General features: G+C 32.3%; 1 protein-coding gene across 1 annotated transcript; it reads left to right on the top strand.

The window, feature by feature from the left end:
- Positions 1 to 2,198: 2,198 nt before the first annotated feature.
- On the top strand, positions 2,199 to 26,496 carry Smp_143130.1 (putative four and A half lim domains; the record flags this gene model as incomplete). The annotated part of the gene is made up of 4 exons (XM_018789331.1): positions 2,199 to 2,670; positions 16,287 to 16,631; positions 21,306 to 21,492; positions 26,471 to 26,496. Exons 1-4 carry the CDS (start codon positions 2,491 to 2,493, stop codon positions 26,494 to 26,496), a joined length of 738 nt encoding a protein of 245 aa, XP_018654785.1. The 5' UTR covers positions 2,199 to 2,490.

The following is a 26,496-nucleotide window of genomic DNA, read 5'->3' on the forward strand; positions in this document are numbered from 1 at the left end:
ATATGAATATCTATGATAAAAAATGTCTTGAAATAGTGTTTGTCTGTAAAATTCTTCCTTATTCATAAGATCAGTATGTATGACATAACTACATATATAATGTCAGTTCATTAATCTTATGAAAGATTTTGGTGAAAAAAATACAAACAATTTTAGTAATCTTCAGTTTGCTTAAATGAGATGTCTTAGTAAAATATGAAAATCATACATTAAATACTTCATTTGAACATTTTCCATCAGTTGTCTCTTACAAACTTCATCGTTCCTTCGTTTCTGTTGTTATTAAATTTACTCTCTGTTTATATTCCTGTTTCCCTCAATTCAATCGTCTCAATCTTCTGCTGTTAGGTATTCCACTTTCGATTGATGTTGCATGCTACTTATATCCGTCAACATAAGCAGCATACACCACAATACCATCGTTGACTCATTATCATAGTTTTTCCTACTTTAAGGTGTGTGTTTTCCTTTTATTAGTTGAATGATTAAAAACATTGCACCTTTCATTGTCATTTTAGTTAACTTTGAATTGGGATAAATTTTGAAATTACAAACTTTTCGTGTTTTATATTAGTAAGAGTTATATTATTCAATATGACTTTATTAAACAATAGACACATTGGATCCTTGACTTGTAAGAAAATAATCTCTGAAAGCCACAAAATTATAGGAAAATCTATCCATGTGGTGAAAGAGAAAAGTGACTACTAAGGAGCTGCATACATAATTCAGGTTTATAGATTTCTGCCTGGATACTGTATACTGAAAGTTGTTATTCTCTATTGTCAATTTTAAGCTAGACATTTTAATCGATTCTATAAATCGATAAGTAAATATTAACAGAAATCATTATTTATTAATCATTTGATGGTTAGATACGAGGAGAGAAAACTCCGATTTCTTATAACTTAATAGATTTTATACATTTTCTTGTGTTTATCGTGATGATTTGTACGTTTGTGTGTGCCTACGTAATGAAATACTGTCATATGTTGTCAGTAATGTCGAGTGACCTGTTTGTGTTATACCTCAAAACAAACGAATAATTAGGTTTGATTGATTTAATGACAATGAACTGAAGATGGGGGATGTTGCAGGTATATAACATTCTACTTTTATTATACAGTTAATTAAAATTGCTACAATGAGGTACTCTTTGTGTAAATAATTCCCTTGGAATATTTGGGAAATTTTTGATGTAACTTCATGAGAGTACTAAATAATAAAAGCTTCCTCGAGACTAATTTTTAGTACAGAGCTGTATAATTCCAGCCAACTAATGAAATACATTGACTTTTCTTTTAGTATGCTTTATCACGGTTTCATTGAAAAGATTTTTCTAGTCCCACAAACTATATGCAACCTCACATTATAGACAACAAATAAATATTACCCATGAATTAGAATCCCATATGCTTTAAAATTTCAGAGAAACAACTCAACTGAATAGTAAACGTAATCACATTATTGTCAATGAGTATATCTAAAATTTATGTTATGGTAATTAATAAAAGTTAGTAGGAAACCCTGAACTTAGTGTTGGCGTTAGTTAGCATTCGTCAGCAAGAAGTACATTCTGTTTCAAAATAGACAAATTACTTTTTTCGATACAACAGAATATAAAATGAAAACTACTGTCATGTAAAAACCGATAAATAAGGTATAGAATGATGACGAGTGATTTTTTCTGTTCAAATATGTCATCTTGAAAAGTGAAAAATTTCTTGTTCACTTCATTCAACCAATCACCAATGTATCTTATTCTATAAGTTTCCTTTCTTTGTGTTGTACATTTTTTTTGAATACTTACTTACGCCGCCCACCAGCATTCTCCATCCAACTCTGTCCTCACCAATCCTTTCCAGTTGTTATTCATTCTTTTCATATCTGCTTCTATTTCCCGACGTAATGTGTTATTTGGCCTTCCTCTTTTCCGCTTCCCTTCCGGATTCCAAGTTAGGGCTTGCCTCGTGATACAGTTTGGTGATTTCTTCGATGTATGTCCTATCCATTTCCAACGTCTTTTCCTGATTTCCTCTTCATCTGGAAGCTGGTTCGTCCTCTCCCATAAAACGCTGTTGCTGATGGTATCCAGCCAGTGAATGTTGAGTATTTTGCGTAAACAACTGTTTTTTTTTTAATACTGACAATTTAAAATTAACTTGTAATGGAGTTCATTTTCTCTTTAATTTCCTCTCTTTTCAGAGTTTGTCTACTGGCTAAAAAATCAAATAGAAAAATCATTTAAAAGAAGGTAAAGTTACACTTTGGATTTTCAATCTTAAATCATTCTCTTAATTCAATATTTAGTCTTTTATTAGTGTACAAAAATAAATTGAGATTTTGTTCAGTCAATCAATCTTCCGGAGCACTGACCTTCTTGGCAATAGAATAATATTCAGTTACTTGCTTTAACACCGATTTTCGTGTTCTGTTGTTGTTTTGTTTTAATTTCTGTTCAAAATTCATCTTCGTATTCTTTAAAATAAAATGTCAGATGAGGTCATTGTAAATGCGAATGAACAATTCAATTGTTCCAATTGTAATCTATCATTAATTGGACAAAAGTATATACTGAATGATGAGAAACCATACTGTGTTGCCTGTTATGAAAGTAAATTCAGTCATGCATGTGAATTATGCAAAGAGAAAATTACCTGTGACTCTAAAGTGAGTATTATCTCTTTTTATTAAACTATATAATTCGCAAAGATTTGCATAATTAAAAATGTTTCGCATTATCGAACAATGTACAAAGGAAAAACCTTTGAGTTGTATTGAGTATTTGATTGACGTATCATTTTACTTTGAAACTAATTTACAATATTCATCTTCCAGTTTATACAAAATTAATTAGTAAGACTTTTGAATCTTGCTGGAGGTATGTTAATATTCATGTAGTGATTTTCGGTTCATTCGTCTACATTTCTCAAGGCCAGGTAGTTCTAAATACATCATAGTAGTCAAGACTTAATACTCTCAAATGATTAGATCCACATTGAGTACACAACACATGGATCATACTATACTCTTGATCGATTGATTCAGGTCAGTATTTGATGACTATGGAGAACAGACAGTTCTTAATTATTTACGTAGTGCTGATAACATTTTGATATAATCTTATTGGGAGTAAAATGACTTCACAAAATCAGTTCATCAGTTGTACTGATCATTTAAACCAGTTAAGAACGAAATTGTTTGTAAAGTAAGATGAATTCATTGGGTATTTCCTTATTGTACACAACCTAATAATTTTATTAAATTCAAACTATTCGCACCACTAAATATCACCTATTTTGTCATTTATCAAACTCTCTGACTCAGCAACTTGAAATTCCATATTTAGACTATGTGTTTCAGACCAATTTCCGATAATCCATCAAGAAAATTAGTCCTCACGCCCTAAACGTGGTAGGTAGCCTAATATTTTAATCTATATATAATCAGAAAGATCTATTTATCTATCGTCATCGGAATCATGCGTTGCTAATGTGTGAAGCATATGTATATATATGTTTAAGAATTTCAGTCTTGTCCAATCTTGTCAGTCATAGAACAGATTACGAATGTCTAGTAATATTTTGTCACTTCAAAAGCCCTTCATATTTTTAAACATCTGTTTTGAAAGTTTGGCTTACAAATCCCTAGAGGATTACACAAAGCCTTTTCATAATAGTAATGGTAATAATCTGTATTATTATTATTCTTTGGACAATAATTTCACACCTGGATTTATTGAAGTGGTGACTTTTTCAAAAACTGACTACTTCTCTTAAAAATACCAGTGTGATTTTATGTTCTTTATTTTATCGCTACTATCTTGTCTCATAGAATTGGTTTTTTTCAAATACATTCCTGTTGCTTAAAATCTTAAAAACTTTTAAATAAATCATAAAATAAGCAAAGATGGATAGTGGCTAGCAGTGGAATCCAGGACGCGCGTTTCGTCCTATTTGGGACTCGTCAGTGGATTTAAACTTCACCCAATTGCACAAGCAGTGGCTATCAGGACTCAGTAGCTGGCCTTTGAAATGAAAGGTACTGGGTTCAAGTTCCAGAGTGAACATCAACTCCGAGATGCAGGTACATCCAGCTGACGAGTCCCAAATAGGACGAAACGCGAATCCTGGATTCCACTGCTAGCCACTATCCATCTTCGCTTACAATGATTGTGAGATAAGTCTATATCGAGGCAATACGCACAGTATGCACATATGCCAAATAGAGACTGACCAGTTGCGGTCCTAAACATCAATGGGAAGATTCAAACAAACCATACTAAGTGAATTTAAATCATAAAATAATTTAGTAAAATTGAAAAAACTTCATTGGGAAATGACCGTTATTCGCCGATTGTCTTTGTTTAAATCTCCTAAACAATTTTCGTAGTGTTTTCATTAAAAATAATAAAGTAGAAACCATTTGGTAACTTCCGATGACTACTTAACGTGAAAAATGTGGTGTATTCTGTGTTGAGTTATTTAGTCTAAAAACTACTTTGAAATTTAATCTATAGAATTTGATCAGCACTAAAACGAAACTAGACAAACATTGTGTTAGCCACTATTCAATGGTTTGTCAATTTGAAATATTTCAGTCCTTGTTACATAAAAATAAAAGTGTACCGGATAAATATTTTGTTCAATTCTTTGATTAATCAATGAAACTCGCGATTCCTTACAAAATCTTACATCTACACTTTAGGATTTCATAATTGGTTTAGTTTGCTGGGTAGCTTTTTTCATTAGCATTAACTTTTGTGGTGTTGTAAATTGGTAAAATATGAAGGTATTGATCATTGAAACTATCAGCAAATATATTAATTGATTAATTATTCACTGTTTAATGATGGATTACATCTGAAATTGGACTCTTGTGAAACTGAGTCGTTTTCTGGATGATTATTCAACTGATAATGAAATATGATGAGAAATGTTTTCAGTCACAGTGAAAAATTCCCTTCTCGGTTATATGAAATTATATGTTACCAATGAGACAGTTACTCGACTGTCTTAAATAATGAACTAAAATTGCAAAATATAGGCTATTAAATAGCGATAAGCTGAATGTATCGTGGTCTCCTTGAAAACTGAGTATTCAGAGTTTGGTTGTATTAGAAGTGGTCAGTGTAAATTACCAGAGAGTCTCTGATTAGAACAACAAAGTTGTTCAGTTCTCTTCAGCTTTTTAATATTTATCTAGTCAGTGATACTCCGAACTATAAATCATTCATAAATTAAGCAATCTTTACAAACAACTCATCTAAATATCTGTTAATTTGACGTATTTACCGAGAAGTTACATATTTTTAAGGCTAGAAAATAAATTTGATAAATTGTTCTTTTAATATCCAAATTAATAATCCGAAATAGTGACCAGGGTAAAGGCAAAGTGCATCGTTTAATGCATGTAAATTTAGGAATGTCAAATCAATTAGAATAAAATTGTTAATGTTGATATGACTCATATAGAATGTTAACTTGAATCTGTATATATGTAAAGTGAAAATTTAAGATCTGTGATCAGAATATAAATATGGGTCAGATAGGGTGAGAGAGATATGATAGTGCAATTACAATTCGATCAAATGGGAGACTAAATTGTGTGAAAAATTAGTGAGACGTAATAAGGAGGAATCAATGCGATGTGAATGAATCATGTTTAGGGGGGATTAATAATGATATTTAACCAATAATAATAATAACAATAATAATAATAATAATAATAATAATAATACAAAGATTTGTGAATACAGATAAGAGAGACAATTACATTTGACTACGAAAGGTCATAAGTACATAGTCAAATTAGGTCATACAATAGCTAAGATGATTGTTCATTAATTGGCCTTGTGGTTGGCCAAGGGAGAAGTAGGGGTTGGAGATATTTCTTCTGTACACATAGCTCAGGTTTCTTCATTCTGATGGCTACTGCCTCCGCCGTTTGAAGGACTTTAAGCCTGACAAGCTTAGGCAAAAAATTACTGACCCTATAAATAATTGAAAAAGATTGGTTTATACTGGCACTATGACCAGTTTGTACTAAATGGGCCAAAATCGAGCTGTTTACTTTCCTCATCAGACCTTTGCTTAGCCACGCTGGGAGGTGTTCACGAGCACGAAAACTGCGGTTTACACCGGATACACAAACTATTATATTGATTACAGGAATCTTTTAAAGATAGTCTTTCTGCACTGATATCAATCACAAAGCAGTTGAAAGTTACAGAAAATTTAAATAATTACCTAACCTTAATTATTTGAGAATATTCCTACTACTATGGAATTTGTCTTGAAATAATTTCATCTCACTGTATTAATGGGGTATTGCAAATTAAACTGATGCACATATGTGTTAGGTTCAACATTGCTTATAATGTTGATGATGTTGACGATCTGTTTTAACCAGAAAGCAAGTATTTCATCTGTCTTATCTAAGGATGATAAATTCTGTCAAGTTATTAAAAAACTGACATAGTTCGAAAGATCATGAATAGTATACACAAGCTTTTGGTAAATTGAAAACTATTCACCGCTAACAATACTTTTTAATGATATATTCGTATATGAACAGCAATCTGACAACTTAACGATTGCTAATGTCGTCAGTAATAGTAAAATTATACATGTTTTAATAAGTTTTAGAATAACTAATATAACTACTCAATAGTCAGAGACATATATTTACGTTTATATTACATAATCAACGTATCGTTTATAAAAATAAGCAGACAGCTTACTCGTTAGTGTAAAAGTCAAAAATTTACAAAGATCTATTTAATTTGATGACAGTTCTTATCCTAGGCTGATGTCATCTAGTGAAGTATTGAAAATCAAATGAACACTGACTGGACTGTATCACTAATCGATTGATGTTGGAATTGTAGACTTTTGAGTATCAGCTTAATAGTCTGAAGGTTTTGTAGTTACTGCAAGGCTTGAATGTTCTGAGCTTTTTTCAACATAGGATACGTACAATTGTTCCCCCCCCAAAAAAAACAACTAGAACAAAACAGCTGACTAGTACTTTTTAAGTTTAAATGGTTCTTCAGCTGAAATTAGTTAGTAATAAAAAAGCGATTTCAAATTGTATCAGTTATTTATTTTTAAAAATGTTTAACTTCTTCAATTTCATGTTATAAAGTCAGTTACAAGGTCGAACTCATTAATTCCAAGGTATTGTAATCTGTTTACAAGAAAATGAATAACTTATCAAATATACTCTTGTTTTTCTCATTTGGTGCCTATTATCATCTTATATAAGTTGTATTTTTTTCCCAAACAAAACAAGGATAGAGAAGATAGTACAATCACAAATTTTCAATCATGTTCTCTCCTCCCATGTCATAGAAACTTTTATCGTTGGTGGTTTAGTAATTACTTCATAATCTTAATCTTATGCTCATTTCATCTTTCCGGTTGACTGGATTCCTATCGTTATATAGGTGTCCAGTTTCATCACTTCTTTATGCAAATGTGAGTTCGTATATGTATGTATGTAAGTGTGTCTATGTAAGTAAGTAAAGGGTATGTTTGCAGTTACTTCCTGTTGTCAACGTAGAAAGTCCTAAGCAAATTTACATATGTTAATTCTGTTCTGTACTTTTCTTATATAGTTTAACAATGAATATCTAGATGAACACATACATACAGATAAAAGTAGATTGTTAATGAGTATTGTTTTTGCAGTGTTAGGTGTTAATAAAAAGGTATAAATGATTTTTTTTAAAAGAGGAAGTTAATCAGTTTTTTTTTCAAGGAAAGACCAACAAGAATAAAGTGTTTCAAAACAATAGATTAACCACTTATTATTTTTATAGTTATGGCTTATGCTGAACAAGGACAGCATATGAAAGAAGAGCTATTTTGACCTTTTTCAAAAAGTCCAACTGAAGTTGTTATTTCTATTCTGTTTGTTATTTAAAGATAGTAAGATGAAAATGAAACAAAAATACATCTGCTATTATCATTTAATAACGATCACTATCCAATATGATGGTCAACAATGACGATATGCGTTGTTTAGGTTGTTTTGTTTAAATAAGCTGGAATAAAATCCTGCTTGATATAAATAAGTAAAATCTTATTTGAATGATATATGTAGTCTATGAGAATAAGTATAAATAATATGGAGACCAGGGATACTAGTTAATGAGTATCGGAAGCCAGAAATAAATTTATCCGTACGAGTTGGTACTATCAGTGGAGTAGTAAGCTTCCCAAATTTCCTTTTATGTCTCCTGACTGACCGTCCGAAGGATCAATTGACGGAGACCCAGTGAGATCTTGCATCATAGTTTGCCATATCAACTGATTAATTTAGTCACGATAAAAATTATTGATCATAATAAGAAGTGCTGTCATTGGGTATCAGCAATTCAAACTGTTGACCGATGCGATAGATATCTCTCCACCTTTGATTTTCATTGATGTTAGTACACGATTTGAATATTTCTACCAAATCGTTTATTTTGTATTGAAATCAATCATTTCGAACCATTCATTTGTTTTCCTCAATGTAATTTTTAGCTTGGTTCGAAATGTAATATAAAACCTTATTAATTTTGTTAAACAATTAATTCTTCACTGTCACAGACCTGTGGTATGGTCTTCTAACATCCCTGCAGCTTGATCAGACAAAGTACTAGGTGGAGAGAATGACATTCTTTTTTTGATTCCATTATTTAGATGAGTTTTTTCTTATAGATTTCTGTATAGCCATACTTGAACAAGTTTCACAGTTTAAATATCTATATTATAGAAATCAAATAAAAATTTATTTTGAGATATCAAATATTCCCACTTGTTACAATTAACTTTAATGTATTACTAGGTTAGGACTCATTTGCATAAAGTATTGTGGACTCTGGAGACTTGAAATCCTTAGATTCAGTTCTATGTTTTGTTATAGATGTCATTTCATAAAGATGTCATCGTTTAGTATCATCCCTGACATCACCGTACTACTAATACTAATTAAGATATGGAGATTTTCATTTACATTAGCTAAATCATCATTGGATGATACATACATAGCAGCATTTTTAAAGTGTTTCCCTACAGGTATCAATAATCGTAGAATACCTAAAAACATGATTTAGTTCTCTTTTCCAAATAAGCATAGGCTTATTATAAAGAACTAATATACCTATGCAAAGTTACTCTCATAACGGTTGATTAAGTTCATTACTCACGTAATACCAAACTTGAAGCTGTTCATAGCTTCATTTGTTAGTTATCATGTGTATGATACCTGTACATGGGACTATTTATTTGCAGACTCATAGCTACTGGCTCAAAAGTGTGATTCACCAACAGATTTTAATTTATGCAAAGTCACTTTATAAAAATTTCTTTTCGAACGGACTTCATTCACGGAATAAGAATGCTAATTCTTTACTAGTTATGGATATACTATCTATTTTCATTCTAACCTAACTATATGTTTTCACCAAGAGAAATTTCAAATAGAATACTCCAATGTACAAAGGCAGTCACGTTTATGGAGTAATAAATAGGAGAATACATCCATTTAATATATATAATCTCCGAATCTTTTAAACTAATTTCTGTACAGATACTTTTTCAATCTGCAAAATTATTTGAATTACCGTTTTGCAAAATTCCGTTCTTACTCTAAACAATTAGCTTTAATAGTTGAAAGCGTGAGTCAATGAATTATGAAAATACTAAATCACCACAAAACCCCTTCTGACAATTAGCTTTAACCCATGAGAAGATTTATTTATTTATTTTTTTGCCTACTTATTAGTAGTATAAATGTTTTACAAAATCTTCAGACCTATCGAAAAACTACGGCCACTTCTAAGTCATGGCAATACTACTTTTAATTCACAAACCGATTATCCGAGAATTTCAGATTGAGCATGTTATGTTTACTACCTTGAACAAACTGATACCTACTTAGATATTTGAACTTGGCTTATCTGTCGTCTCAATCAGTAAAGCCATTCGGATCCACAATAAAACAGAGTTTACAATAACTTATTGCTTTTTACTATCTAGCAGTGAGTAATGTCAAGTAACTTCGTTAAATATTCTTACTGAGCTCAGTAAGCACTTGTTATCAAGCAACATAACATTGGTTCTATATATGGCTATGAGTGTTAGTTTATATTATTTATAATTATTTATTATTGTATATACACAATTATGGGTACACATTCCAATGGATTACCTGCTAGCTATAATGAATTGGAATTTCTAGAAGCTTGAACGTTTATAAAAGTGACTAAAATAAATCTATACTTTATGCTGAATCCCGTAGATTATGGCGAAAAAATTCATGAAAATATATTCCTACTTGTTTTTTCTTTTTATTGTTGATAAGTGAGTCACTGTGTCTACTAAAATGATCTTAATATTTTTCTCCTAAAATGTTATAAAAATGTAAAGACTTTGGAACTGTTTTCTTGGACAATGTTAAGACTGATGTTAGAAATTTATCACCAGACAACTTCAATAAAACAGCATAATAAAGGAATGAAATAAATGCCAACAAATCATAACAATCGTTTAAAGATCCCGATCATATTAAAAGACTAATATTTGAACGAAGAATATTCTTTTCGATAAATTCTCTTCAGGTTCTACAATTATATGTCCAAAAAATTACTGACCCTATAAATAATTAAAAAGGATTGGCTTATACTGGCACTATGACCAGTTTGTACTAAATGGGCCAAAATCGAGCTGTTTATTTTCTTCAGCAGACCTTTGCTTAGCCACGCTGGGAGGTGTTCACGAGCACGAAAATGTAAATTCCTAGAACTTCGACCAATATAACTTGCTCCACAGGAGCAGTCGAATTGATAAATACGAAATGAAGTGGTCATTCTAGGTACTTCATCTTTGAGCCTCGGTGTCACCATTGGACACGTAGAAAACACCAAACGTAGTTCACCAGCGTTGAAAGATTTTTGGATAGATCTGCGTAGTCTCTGGGTAAGGATTTTGCTTGCTGCATCACCCCTGAATTGTAGGCGCATGAACAAGGATTTCTTCTTGACCGTTAGGAATTCGCCTATTTTCACTTTAAAGATCATATATTTAATTATGAATTTTCTGGGATACCCATTTTCCCTCAGAGCATTATGCAATGTGTTTAGTTCATCGTCAACTACATCTGCCGAACATATAGTGCGTATTCGGTAGCTAAGGGTTTTGATCAGGTTTCGTTTGTACTGTAGAGGTACAAAGCTAAGGAAGTGCGTATACTGTCCAGTCCAAGTGCTTTTTCTGTTTATATTTCTTCTTAACGATCCATCTGATGCTTTAAACGATGTACTTTGCCTTTAACCTGGCCATTTTTCGGATTATTAATTTGGATATATAATTGTAGAACCTGAAGAGAATTTATCGAAAGGAAAATTCTTCGTTCAAATCATAACAAATGAAAAAAATTCTATAATTTCAATATTGAGTCAAAGAATCAAAACATTCAGAAGAGTGGGGGCATTAATGGGATATCTTCATGTGATCTTGAATACAAAGAACAAAGAATGTCCGCATGAAATAAGTGGATTCAAATTTCACTGGTTTGTTTGAATGTTCTGAAACAGCTAGTTAGAATAAATTAGGGGAATGTCTTTGTAAATAGTCAGTTTAAAGTTGATTCACTTAAATTCTAATAGTAACGGCCTTAACTAATGAGTCATCATGGGAACCAGTATGGTTATAACAGCATACTAATAAACAAACAACTGTTCTGTTGAGGCGGAAGTCAATCCAAGTATGTTATTTTAGCAACAAAAATAATATTGTAAGTAAACTACCATTAACCTAGCCAACAAGTATTTTTAAAAACATATAGACGTGACAAAAAATCTTATTTAAGAAACTTTTGCCAAAAACTCAAGGAAGATGAAAAGTTACTGAAAACACACAACCCCTATATAGTATTTTCCTACTTTTTCGTATGATAAACTAAAGTTTGCAACTCTGATTATATTTAGAACAGGCGAGCACGTGAATCCATAACTTATGTTTTACACTTTCCAACTATGGATACATTCATCTGTGGTGGTTCTCCCGTCCGGTGATCGGACTTAGACTCCATTACTGTGGAGTTATTTAATGGTGAAAGTGGTGCGGTAAAGTCAACTTACATTTTACTGTTGTCGCGTGATAAATATTTGTCCTTTTCTTCTCATCACATAAGATATTTAAAATGTCAACTTTGTGCAATAACGATGAATTATTGAATGACCAATTAGTATGTATAAAACAACATATGGGGAGCCGGTAATGTTCAGAATAGCTCATTTGTAAAAGCCGGAACTATAGCCTCAAGTACAGTGGTTAGAAACTTTGAGGAAAAAACATAAGTCTAGATGCCGTTTGTAGATGCATTACATCAAATTCAAGATCCGATTTCATTTGGTTTTGTCCCAATTATCGAGTGTGTAATAGGCTGTCTTGGAAAGATTTGATAAATATATTCAAATTGTTTTAAGCAGTATATTCGGTGATTACACTATGTATAACAATTCTGTAAGATTACTGTTCTACTTTTCCATGATAAAAGTATGATTCCCACCAAAAATTGTTGATTCCTTTAGCATAACTTCGAGCACTTACCCAGTCTACAATGTAGAATGATTTATGACTTGGCAGCTTTTCAGAAACCCCAAAAAGCTGTTATATGAGGAAAAATTTCATCATTTAGTCCACTCAAATACGTTTCGAGTTTTCTTTGTTAGCAATAATAGTTTCACAATACAGTTAAGCTAATGTTTAACCGAAGGTAGTAAATTTCAAACAGGCATATTATCTTGGTCGTTTGCTTGTTGCTGACATGAATAATTATGGCCCATTTCTTGTAGTTGTTAATTTAGAAGTATGAGGTAGCTGAATATTTCAGATATATTTTACCAACAAAAATCAACAAACAACTATGATACTACGATTCGAGAAGTCAGGCTAGTTGTTTTAATGATCTTTCTCTTTCTAGTTTGGAAAATTTGCTATAAAGCTTACCATATATTCTTTTATTAATTAATCTTGAAGATTGTTGCAGCTTATTATTTTGAGACCAGTTCATGTGAATATGAACTCAACAACCTTTCTAGAGGCATACTAATGACGATTCTTGTTATTTATAACAAAATATGGAATGTTGCATTTGAAAACTATGATTTGTCATCTCTTCTCCGTAACCACAATATCTATATTAATACTGCATATATGTAAGGGATTCTATGATATAAAGGGAACCGAAACTAAGTATAATATCTTAAAATGGAATATTTCTTTCATTTGTAATAAATTGGAAGAAAACATTTTTCTAAAGTAGAAAATTAATGACATTCATATCAGTGAACAACGAAAACACGTCATAGAAAGATTATAAGTAGATCCATCGACTTTATAATGATTGGTACACTTAGACATCTCCTTAGAGTCAAAACCATCGGAGGATTATTTTATGGATTGTTTATACCTTTATCATCAAATTATTATGTCATTGCTCCTGTTTTAATGCTTATTAACATGCTAATCACTGTTGATAGTCAGTCTCAAAACAAACTCAGAGTACACCACAAATATTTAATTATTACGTTTGTATGGGCTAACTTTCTTCACGAAAACAGTACATGCAACCAAATAATATTGTTTTCATTTAGGTATACAGCAGGATTTATTCTAATATACATGAATATTTAGAAATCAATGCTCACAATGTAATATATTACACATAATAATTAACGAGTACAAATTGTCGGTAATAAGACAGGTATACTAGTGCCCTATAAGAATAATAAAATAACAAAGGTTCTATTAACATAGAAAGTAGGTCAAACTTGGATAAATAGACTTTAAAATAATAATTGAGTTCTAGTGGGAAGCAGTGGCCAGTGGAGTTCTACCAGGTCTGTTGTAGAGATATCATCTCACTGAAGACAATTGGTGAACGGTCGCTCAAAATCGTGGATTGGTTGAAGTTAGACATTAACACCGTTGGATGCCAGCTCAGTGGTCTATCGGTTAAGGGCTTCGGCTCGAGACTGGTAGGTCCTGGGTTCGAATCTCGCTCGCGAGAGCGGATTCGTGGATGCGCACTGCTGAGGAGTCCCACAATAGGATGAAACGGCCGTCCAGTGCTTCCAGGTTTTCGATGGTGGTCTAGCTTCAATTGACTCATGATTTCAACTGTGAAAATACTAAATTCTCCACAAAACCTCCTCTGATTTAAAATAATAATCACAAAACATTACGTAATCAGAACATAAATAGAAGGTTGAAAAAGATGACAAACAAATACAGGGGTGAAAGAAAATTAATAAAATCATTCATTACGTCATTCCCAGCTAAAAATGGGATAGGTATGTCACGAATTTCTTTTCAACACATAAATTGACTTTATGAGAACTAGGTTATGATTTAAACTTGGGTTAACTTAATTCTTTGAAGAACTGGCTTACACCGAGTCACGAAATGTAAGAAAATTTAATTTTTCTACTCATTGTTAGACTAGAAATATATTATTTCTATTGGCGACAGTCTATCTAATGCTCAATTTATTTAAAATGATCAAGTCAAACCTTGATAATAATACCTATAAAGTTATAGGTTCGGACCCCTATGGCTTCTGGTATATATAGAAGACGGGATCCAATCCCACTAGGAAACGACGAAGGTGTACGATGAATCACTAGAAAATATTTGTTTTTATCTGCCATATAACTACTGTCACCCAGTTGTAGCATGATAGAGATATGTATTATCTTCATCTTGTCCCTTCAAAGTCAAGGTAGATGTTCACCTATTCGTTGGTCAAGTTGTCTGGTAGTATGTTCAATATAGCCATCTCTGAAGAAGTAGCTGAATTTGTAGATGAACATCGAAGAGGAGCACTCAAGTAAATTATCCTTACTTTAATAGACATCACTGGCCTAACAGAAAATGCTCATCTTAGATTATGTGCGTAAAATATCCTCTTAACTGACCTCGCCTATCTATCATTATCTGATTGTAGGTTTATGATCAGATAAGGAACCGATTATTTATATCAGCAATGCATGCCACCATCTATAGTGGCAATATTATGAGAAAGTACTTCTCTTCACACAAGGTAAAAAAGAGAAACAGATTTACTTCGTGATTCGTTTTTTCTCGCTGTTCTCTATTTGTTTTTTCAAATTCAACTTTTTTCATTTGTTCCATGTCAGCAGTTCAATAAATTGGACTAATAAATTTTCTCTGCTAGAACATGTAAGCCGAAGTAGAGATTTTAGATAGTCCATAAACCAGATATTTTAATGAATAACATTTCTGTCTATTTTATCTCAACCTCTGCCTTCCAAATTCTATTGGTTTTATTACCAATTGACTTGATTTACATTAAGTTGGTTATTCGATAGGAACTACTAGAAGCTATTGGTTCTTTCTTAAGTGGCTATTCCAAATTTTTGCGATGTATTTTCTGTCTGTCTGACTTTTTCTCAGGGGATTGAAATTATTTTGAGCAAAGTTTTAAAAAATAAATGAACACATCATGTTTAGATTGGTTGTTGTGGAGAATCATTGAAGCGGGAAATAATATTCACAAAATTTATCAACTCTTCACAAACTTCCTGCCTAAATAATAATCGTCTGTTCATTAATGACAAGCTTTGAGATGGATTTCTGGGAGTTCCAAAGAAGACCCAAGAGCTATGAAAACATCTGGGAAGGAAATGAGTGAGTAGCTCACCTATGACATTTACTTATATCGTAAACTGATTGAAGTCGGAAAAGTGGACTGTTAGTTTTGAACTCAGCAGTTTAAAATTATTGTGCCCTCTCAGTAAGCGAATAATCAAAATCTTAATCCCGTATAAGGTTATGGGCGCTTAATGGTAAATAGTCCTAAACCAGATAGACACTTTATTTCTATTATTTATTACTATGACTGAATCACTCGTTGTTTAACTACTGATGAAATTTCCAAATCCAATAAATACCGAGTAGATAGTTAAATACTAATATGGAATCTGTCATGTATAAAGTAAGATGGATATTTGAATGCAACCAGAATTTTAAGTCCAAGAAATTCAAAAGAGAAGAGGGACAATGTTATAATCCTTTCATGTTTATGGTCTTTCTTCACTTGTTATAAATTCTCTAAAAATCTAAACAATTTTGATGTAATTTACCTGTTTATAAAATGTGCTTCGACCTCATAAGGTTCTTAAAAATATTTTTTATGGAACTGATGGAACAGATGATAACAGTAATCAGTTATAATTCAGTTTCCTTTCATTCCATTCACTATTTTCATAGGATCTTTCATTCAAAGATAAACATTGGCATGAAAGGTGTTTCTTCTGTAGTGTTTGTCAAGCATCGTTAGCTGATAAACCATTCGCCACAAAAGACAATGATTTATACTGTCCAGAATGTTATGATGAGAAATTTTCACCGCGTTGTGATGGTTGCAAAAAGATATTCAAAGCTGGTTCACGTAAATACGAATATAAAGGATCAACATGGCATGAAGAGTGTTTTACTTGCATAGAATGTAAACAACCGATTGGAGCTAAAAGTTTCGTACCAAAAGATGATGGTGTAGTATGTGTACCGTGTTATGAAGAGAAATATTCACAAAAATGCTGTAAATGTAATAAGGTCAGTGAAATTAAGTTTCCCTTTTTTTCTACTTAATGAATCAAAGTTTAAGTCAATTGATTTCCCTGTGGTAAGTATGGTTTATGTAAAATGTATTACCACAACTAAAAAGTTGTTGTCTTAGGCAGGAAATATTTTCGGTTTCAGTGAAACTACTAAAACGTTTCAGATTGGTCGCTTGTGGCATACAAGGCAGTTCTACTAATTTTATAGTATTTCTGCTTGTTTCTATTGTACTAGTAAAAATTTAGGTAGTCATTCAGTTGAATAACTCATCCAGTTCATTTTGTCAGGAATCGAAAGTTAGCGAAAATCGTAAGCGATTCTGATATATTAGATCAAGAATTCTGTTCATGTGGATTCCACCTCAAGTTGGTGTTCACTGAACCACAAGTTAAAACTGGTGGATAATGAACAGCCGTTTTAATCTAATAATTTATTTATTTATTTAAACACATAAACATTGGTACAAACGGGCACCAGATATACATGCACCACACAAATCTCATTTGATTTGTGTGAGGGCTGTGATACTGCTCAGGTGCCCAAACTGAAGCAGGTGGTTTTCTTAGGGGACCACACCCGGAGCCTTTGACCTAAAGATCTGATCCACAAGGCAGTGGAGCATCGTTAGGAGATGCAGTCCCATGGTAGCCGGTCTCTCTCAGGATACTGGAGCCCATGTACACCATTGATTTGGAATGAGGGTTTTCCAACTCCCCTAGGTGGACTCGCCGTGTCCGCCAACCCGGTTGAAGTGCTGAACATTCGCTTTTCGTCTTCTCAATTTGGTAAACAACGCCCCCGCCGCGAGAGGGCAGTGAGTAGGACTTCCGTGGCAGAGGCTATATACGCGTGACCATGTGAGAGCATTTGGAGAGGGAGAGCGGACTCTCCCCACTCTCGGCCTTACCAGGGCATTTGGGGGGCAATAATAATTACGTACAACTGATTATTTGTCAGATATAAATCATATTTTTTTGGTGAATAACAATAACTTTAGTTCTGAACCTACCAATAATTTCATCACTAACTGCTCACTCGTGACATGAAGTAATCTGTCTTTTTGTAACATATATGCATATACCATTATAGAGAATTGATCAGAGTACGATTTGAGTTCTCAATAAAATTGATGACTTCATGAGCTTGGGATTATTATTTTAGAACAGTGTGCCCAGTGTCTTATATTCAAGCCAAGTCATCGCTCTGTATATATCATTAATCCCTCATTTGTAAATTACAAGGGTCGCTTCAACACAGCTAACACGATAATAGCTTTTGTGATGGAGGAGAAAAAGGTGAAATAGAGATATTGAAACAATCCAAAATAAGGTTTTATTGATGGATTTATACTAGCATGAACAGAGTATAACATTATTATTCATCTAATTGACATATGATGTACATAATTCACTCCAAGAAATTGTCGTCAGTAAAATAATAATTATAATAATAACCGACACAAAATTTCAAAACTTAAACGCCTTCTTCTGGTAAAAAAAATCCAGCTTAACGAACTAGTAAATCTTCTTCAACTACTTAATTCCATACCACTTGCTTACTTTGATTGAATGAACGTCAACTCATGAGTCTCAACCATGAGAAACGTTACCATCGGTCACTGGATAGGAACCAATATAATTCCGTTTGATTACCGGAGCTTACTAGGATCTATTGATGAAGATTCTAATGTGTTTGCTGACCTAGATGACTGAATATTGAATTAGAGTATGAGCAGATTTCATATCATGGTAGAAGTATTATTTGATCTTGTTTTGTACTTGTCGGTACCTATCATCAAGGCAAAGTTCTACTTCAAAGCTCTATCCTGTATCAGTGATAATTAATCTAACCACTGATCGCTTGTAGAACTGAACAAATTATGCTAAGTGGCCACTGGAAACATCTAAGAGCAATCACCCCAAACTAAATCTAGGCAGTGAAATTATGCACTATAATATATCATAAATCTGTGTTGGACTGAAGAATTTAAAGCTACGATTAACAGTTTCAATTTATTTAATTGTAAACAATAAATGTCCTAAAAGTAGGATTATATACCGAAGGAAATTAGAATACACTAAGCAATATTTCATTCAAATACATGCACATATGTACTGGGCTAAAAGCCTATGACGTAGACCATCACAAAATGGTTATCGCTAATTAATAGTCTCCTTTTTCTAGTACTGTTCCATAAAAAGTTTGAATTCTTTGCTTTGATCACTGAACATGAATTATTTGCTTGTTTCAGCATTTATCTTATGTTTATTGAATAAAAAATATCTCAGAATTGCGCCTTCAGATGTGATCAATTTGTTCGGTAGATATTTGGATAGTACAACAAAGTAAAATTCTTGTACATATTACATGATGAAATAAAAACGAGACCAATAAACAAACCGGACTGTATTGTGTGAATTCACTCACAATCGGTTTTATGATTAATTTCCATTGAGACACAATGATTTTTTGTTTGTTTCATCTAACCAACTCTCCAATATGAAACATAAGTATTAAGCTTTGTTAGTAGCACCATAAGTCGTTTAAATTGAAATAACGTCAAAAATAATTCAAAATGGATTTGATGATTAAACGATGATGTATGAACTAAACAGTACATGGTACAACCGTCGTTCATGATAGTCGGGGATTTTCACTTATCAGATCCTAGTGATATGAAAACTAAATAATTGATTTATTCTTCTGGGTCTGAACTCATCAGACGATATATACAGTAGTTTTGAATTGGGCCAGTTGATTTGGATAGAGTCTAACAACCTTCAGTTAGGAAATACTGATCCAGAATTACCGAAATAGTGTTTACTAAATATCGCAATAATTTAAATGAGTAAATATAGTAACACATTTTCTAACTACATTACAGCGATGCGCATAATTCTTAAGAAGGTGCCCATCTATTATAGCAGACAACCTTCAGATAATTTCTTTCTTTATAAACAAACAAAATGTGTCATTTATTTAAGTGTATTAACTTGTATCCGAATCAAAAAGAATATTATCTGATTACTCCATTCGAAAGCAATTGATTGCAATGGCAATTTCAGATTTAAGATGGTTTTCCACACGAACTAACTTCAGCCGGAGGGCTGTCTGATGATTGGACTCATTTCCAAAATCAACTGACCAACCAAATAACAGTCGCGTAGGCCTTAGTAACTAACTTTGACCCAAATCTCCAAAATTATGGCGAGAATCTGTAACTCGTAGAGTTCTATCACACTGAAAGTGAAACAGGCATCCTTCATGACATTTTTTGATTGTCGCACTATTTCAAAAATCAATAGTTGGCAACATGAATCACTTAATTCCTACTCAGTAATCTAAAGGCAACATCTTCACTACAAAGCCCGAATTTCCTGGGTTATACTCTCTGCAGGGTTATAAGTACGCACTACTGAACGGTTCTAGACTAAGACTAAATAGCTGTTCAGTTGTAACCGTTCTTCAGCTAAAGTTAATCTATGGTCAAATGTATTTGAAAATTTATTTATTTATCTCGTTCTAATGAGATCTTTCAAAAAAGGCATTGGAATGCAGTTAAACAAATTTTTTTCAAGTATGCACCGATTATATAACAATAAACGTAATACAAGACAGTTTCCTCACTGATATATTCATGAAAATATGATTGCTGTGCATTGATAATAATAATTATTATTATTATAAAACAGGAGTTGAATCCACTAACAAATTCGTACATGTGATGTTTGTAAAGTATCTTGCAGCGTAGAATTTTTTCTTTTTTCTCTTTTTTGTAACTTGAATTGAAATATCATAAAAATGTCAACTCACAGGGATGATACATGTTACAAGCGATACAGTTACCTTGATAACACCATACGAATATTTTTTTCAGTAGTAAGATTTTGAGGTATAATATTTTAAAGATGCACAAAAATACCATTAATTGAAAATGAACAAACAAATGATCCCCACAGACAGTTTCTTGAGTAACTACTACACCTTAGATTGAGATTTTAAGTATGTTTCTGATGAACAACTTTCAAAATCTGATTTATATTCTTATAATCTCATAAACAAAACTAAATATAAGAGATCCTTTCAGCGGTTTTTGAGATTTTCATCTCTTTTCTTAAGCAATAAGAAAGTAAGTAAAGGAAATAAAGAATTTGCCATGAAAAGAATATAAAATTAAGCAACTGTGGAACTAACTTTCACACGACCCATAGTCGTGTCTGATATTCTCCTCACATTGAGATATTTTTAGTAGGTAGACTTGTTTATTGGATCCCAGTCCATTTTTTTATTTAATCTTTTGTATAACTGTGAATGGTTATTTAGTTTGACTCATATTGCTGTGGGGGCCTTAGTGTGCTAGTGTATAATGATTCAGTGATATTTCAAACTGTGCACTGAGCACATTCACACATGCTAATCATACATGCTGATAACTCTTCCAAGTTGTATAGATTTTTTAGATGATTATTTCAACAAAGGTTTAATTTTTATGACTAAATACCATTTTAAAGTATTCGTCTAGCATTTCATTCGTTTGACCACTGAAACTATCCATGATCAGACAACTTTTCTACGATTTTGTATGACAGCACTTTTTCTATGCATAATTAAATTGAACTAATGGGAGTAATTTTTCATCGACTTATTTTTTCATTCCCGACATAATAGGCCATTCAAAAAGGTGGAGTAACTTACAAAGGTCAGCCATGGCATAAAACGTGTTTCTTATGCACGAATTGCAGTTGTGAATTAGCTGGTCAAAAGTTTACATCACGTGATGAGAAACCTTATTGTGCAGATTGCTATACACAATTATTTGCGAAACACTGTGCAAAGTGTACAAAACCGATTAGTGGTAAGTTATTTTTTGGTGGCAGCAGGATGGGTAGAAATTGTATAATTACATTTTCATAACACATTTCATTGAACTTCATGAACCAAAGGTAGTATAAAATGGGACGTTTGAAAGAAATGATAGAAACTTATTAATCTTATTTTATTTACTTGATTTTTTTAATATATTTAATTTCTGAAGGGGGTTTTGTGGGGATATTAGTAATTTTATATAGTTGAGATCATGAGACAATTGAAGTTAGACCACCGTAGAAAACCTAGAAGCACTGGACGGCCGTTTCGTCCTATTGTGTGACTCCTCAACAGTGCACATCCACGATCCCGCCCCACGAGATCCGAACCCAGGACCTATCAGTCTCGCGCACGAGCACTTAACCGATAGACCACTGAGTTTGTTGGGAGATATCAACTCATTGGAGACATTGGTGAATGGTTGCTCAATTTCGTGAATTGATTGAAGTTAGACATTGACACTGTTGGATTCCGGCCCAGCGGTCTAGTGGTTAGGCGCACGCGCACGAGACTGGTTGGTCCTGGGTTCGAATCTCGCGAGGCGGGATCGTGGATGCGCACTGATGAGGAGTTCCACAATAAGACGAAACAGCCGTTCAGTGCTTCCAGGTTTTCCATGGTGGTCTAACTTCAATTGTCTCATGATCTCAACTATACAATATTTAATTTCTTCCTGATGAAATGAATCCATTCATATGTTGACAAACAATAAAAGGTGCCAGTCTTTAATTTACATTTGAAGATAATTTCAGTATACGTAAAATACATACAGCTTTTTACGGAGCTACATAGTTTGGTAATATATTTGTAATTTTTTACCAACTGAAACCTATTAGTTGTGAATGGATTAGAAGACTTCAGCACCTACATTTCGAGAATATGTGGATAATTAAGTATTCACCTTTTAAAAACCAGCTAATCCACAATATTCCTATGGTTATTTACAACTACATTGTAACACAGTCATGTGTAATTAGCTTTGCACCATTTCCTGTCAAAATAAATCCACTAATAGTTTTTTTTCATTTATATTAAACATTTAGCACATTTGTGGTACTGGATCAGTAGATGATTTCTAGATTTTCACAAAATTCGACTCTTGAACGGTGATTAAACTAAATGGTGTAGATGTGAGGACATATTGACTTCCAAGATTAGTAGATTTACACAAATTAATGGATGGTTATAAACTTACAAGTAGACCTTGGAATTAAAGAGACTTCTAAAAAACGATAAGAAAATTATTGGAATATTCGGCACATGATTAATTAGGGTAGAGAGAAACATAATGTGCCGATTCATAGCTTTCCTAAAACGTTTCTAATAAACGATTTCAGAAATTTTACTGAAGTTTTGGAGAACTTCCAAAGTAATTATAAATATCTCATTATACTATGTATATAAGGTTTATTGATCTCACCATAACATTTGAATTATTTTATTTACTTCTGTTTTTCTCCTCGAAAAATATCTCCTACTATGGGAAACATACATTTTATTTTAAAACAAATCAATAAAATCCAGGTTTTGGCGGTTGCAAATTTGTAACATTTGAAGACAAACATTGGCATTCTGATTGTTTCAACTGTAGTAAATGCCAAAATAGTCTGGTAGGCAAAGGATTCCTTGTTTCGGATGATGGGGTTGTTTGTCCTGAATGTGCAAGATAATGAAATGAACACATATATACACAAATAGACACAAAATCACAAAGACTATAATAAAAAGCCTAAATGATATAAGTAAGAATGAGAAAAAAACTTTCAACACTTTCAGTACAATCATAAAAATACACAAAAAGTTAACATACATGATTATGTTTTGTGGTTTTCCTCATTAATATACATTTATGTATTTACTTATTGTAAGCTGATTTGCTCTCTTTGGTATCTGCTTCCCTTTTATTTATTCACCAGTTTATTAACGATCCAAATTGTCCTTCATCTGAATGTTGCATAATTAAGTTTTTATTTTCAGTCATTTTATTGATGATATTTATAGTACTTATGTCGTTTATAAGTAGCTTCTACTGTTTTTTAACTTTTATCTGCTTATTTTTAATAACCTACATTTCACTCCGAAATTAAATTGTCTCCAATCGATTCCGAAGTTACTTAAACATTAACCTATACATTTACACTTCATGGTATCTTTTCGCTTGATCACATGTATGAACTTTGCAGATAATTTCTTTATACAATTTGTATCAGATCATTATTGTGGATCGACATAAAGAAAAGTTGATCTGTTGACATGTAATACTTAACTTCTTAAATTCGACTTTCACTATTGTTTGTTATCAAGATCTTTCCTAATCATCAGGAGGGAGAAAGAGGAGAAGAGAGAGCAATATTGAAAGTGAATAAAAATAATAAATATCAATTATGCTATTTATTAAAACAATATCCTTTCATCATCATATTCATTTATATTTGATTTATGCTTAATATCACCGTCATATTTCTATGATTGTCTTTTCCTACTATTTTTCTCCTTGATGATGTTATTATCATTTTAGTAGTGGTTTGATAAATGTGATGGTATGATGAAGATGATGATTTCAAACATTGCAATACTTTCGCTAGTCAAACATTAGTTTGTGTGTGTGTGTTCTTTTTTATTCTGACTTTGTTGCTTATGCTTTTATTCACTTTTTTATCGGGTCAAAGTAAAAAAGATTATATTTATTAATGTAACATTATAAATCTCTTTTTTTTTCAATTGAATATCAATCACAGTAAAGAAAAACAACTGCCTTCTACTGTAACGAATGATATTTTAATTCTTCTTGAATACTTAGTTCTTGTCATTATATGTCAAGTTATGAAGTTCAATAGAAGCACTATTGTTATGGTCTCTATGATGTACAGTAAGTATTATGCCGATGAGTGTTAAAGAGAAGTAATGATAAAGTTTCATAAAATATGACAAAATGACTGTTCAGAGTTGTGAAATGTGTATTACGTTTCTTGTTTCATATATATAGCTAGGTAGATATTAGATCACATGAATACCAATGATGATATCTGACCACTCAAGATATTTTCACATACACGAAGCTTTCTAGAATACTCCCCTTAAAATTTAGGGCTCGTTAGTAGGTTGTATTTTTATCCTCGTGTTGGTGTTGCAACTAAAATGAAGACTGGTACCATGATCTAATGGGCTACTGACCATCTTTTTTATATTGAACATTTAATATGCGTTAGAACCGCTAATTTCTTTGTATCTCGATATATTTCGTTGCACTAAAATATCCTCTACTTGGTGATGTAATTCTGGAATTTCAAACAACGTTCAAATTGTGTAAGTCATTGACTGTGATACATTTAAATCCAAGTGATATGAAAATTGAAGTAACAAGCTTCTTGTTCCTTTCTATTAGCTAATTTGGAGGAGGTTATGTTATCTGACTAGAATCCTTGAATTTCGAAGCCAGTATTGTCTTCTATGTCTTAAAGATTTTGTCCAGAACATCGAAAATGTTCCACAAATAAACCATTCAACTTGGAGATGGAAATATCACCATAAGTATTCTTCTCTGGTACAAGTCTTTTTAATCATTTCATACACTATTATATACGTAGAGTCGATATAATAGTTTTTTTTAATGAAAGAATATTCATTGTTCACATAAATACAAACTCAATTTATCAAGCACCAATAAATGCACATAACCAGTACAACTTTATCTGAATTCAATGTAGATTGAAAAAAAAGAATCACGTGTAAGTAACTTTGGAATTTTTCTCACAAACTACTTACTTACATTTTCTGCGGTTAAAGAATAAAAAAATTCAGGCATTTATCTCAAAACCAGAAATGATTAATTGAATAACAGGGAATCAAGGATGAGAGATTAACAATGAGAATCAAGTAAAGACGAGAAAAATAATGATTGCATTTTTGAATGAAAGTTTAAATCGTAGTTTTTGTTTCTGTTCAGTATTTAGAAGTTTTCAGTTTGGAGTTGTGAAGATTATTGAATTTTATTGAGATCATGTACCGATTAGTGTTAGACCACCATTGAAAACCTGTAAGTACTAGACAGCTGTTTCATCCCGGTATGGGACTCCTCAGCAGTGCCCATGCACAACCTCAGACACGGGACTCGAACACAGGACCTTCTGTCTCGTGCAAACGCTTAACATCTAAACCACTAGGCCGGAATTCAACGGTGTTATTGTCTAAGTTCAATTAGTCCATGACACTGCGTGACTATCTTCCATTTAGAAATTTGTTGAATAGAATTCTCATCGTGAACCATTGAAAATCTTAATAGCACTGACATAGTTGCCTACAATCTAGTTTCGGACTTGATCTGACAGATATTGCAGGTGGATTACAATCGATCGTCTTAATTGATTATGATCGAATGATAATTGCTAACAAGGCCAGAATAATCAATTCATTGTTCACACTGAATGAATGCCAAGAAAAGGAATAACTTGTCAGCAAAATGTTAGTCATTTTATGTAGCAAAAATGTACATTTATCGGAAAATACTTGACCTAAAATAGACATTATTGAAATTAGTTGAAGCTGAAAACGACTATTAAATTATTATTTTCTAGGTCATTCACCAACCAGCGAGATTAAGGACTATAAGGCTTACCTACAACTCACCACATCACCTCTCCTACAAAATCTGGTGAGTTCCCTTGCCAAACAAAAATATTAATATGTCAGGATTTTTAGAATCTCCTTCACTACACTCTCCCTTCTTCTGGTTTTGCGTTTCTGTATTTCTAAATAGCAGAGACTGAGATATTGAAAAGTTTTAAATTCTTTACTGTCATTGTATGGATTTGTTGTGATTAAGTAGTCTCTATTATACATCATTGCATCCTTTGTGAATATGGATGGATTCTACCTTTTGTAGTGTATCAGTTTGGATAGTTACGCCGTGTTCGATCACGTCCAATTAGTGTTTTGTGTGAGTTCAATAGGTCACTATTTCATTGCAGACTCATTAAGCAGACGTATTAAGTGA

This window comes from Schistosoma mansoni, chromosome W (assembly GCF_000237925.1).
Source record: "Schistosoma mansoni strain Puerto Rico chromosome W, complete genome".
Taxonomy (NCBI): Eukaryota; Metazoa; Platyhelminthes; class Trematoda; order Strigeidida; family Schistosomatidae; genus Schistosoma; species Schistosoma mansoni.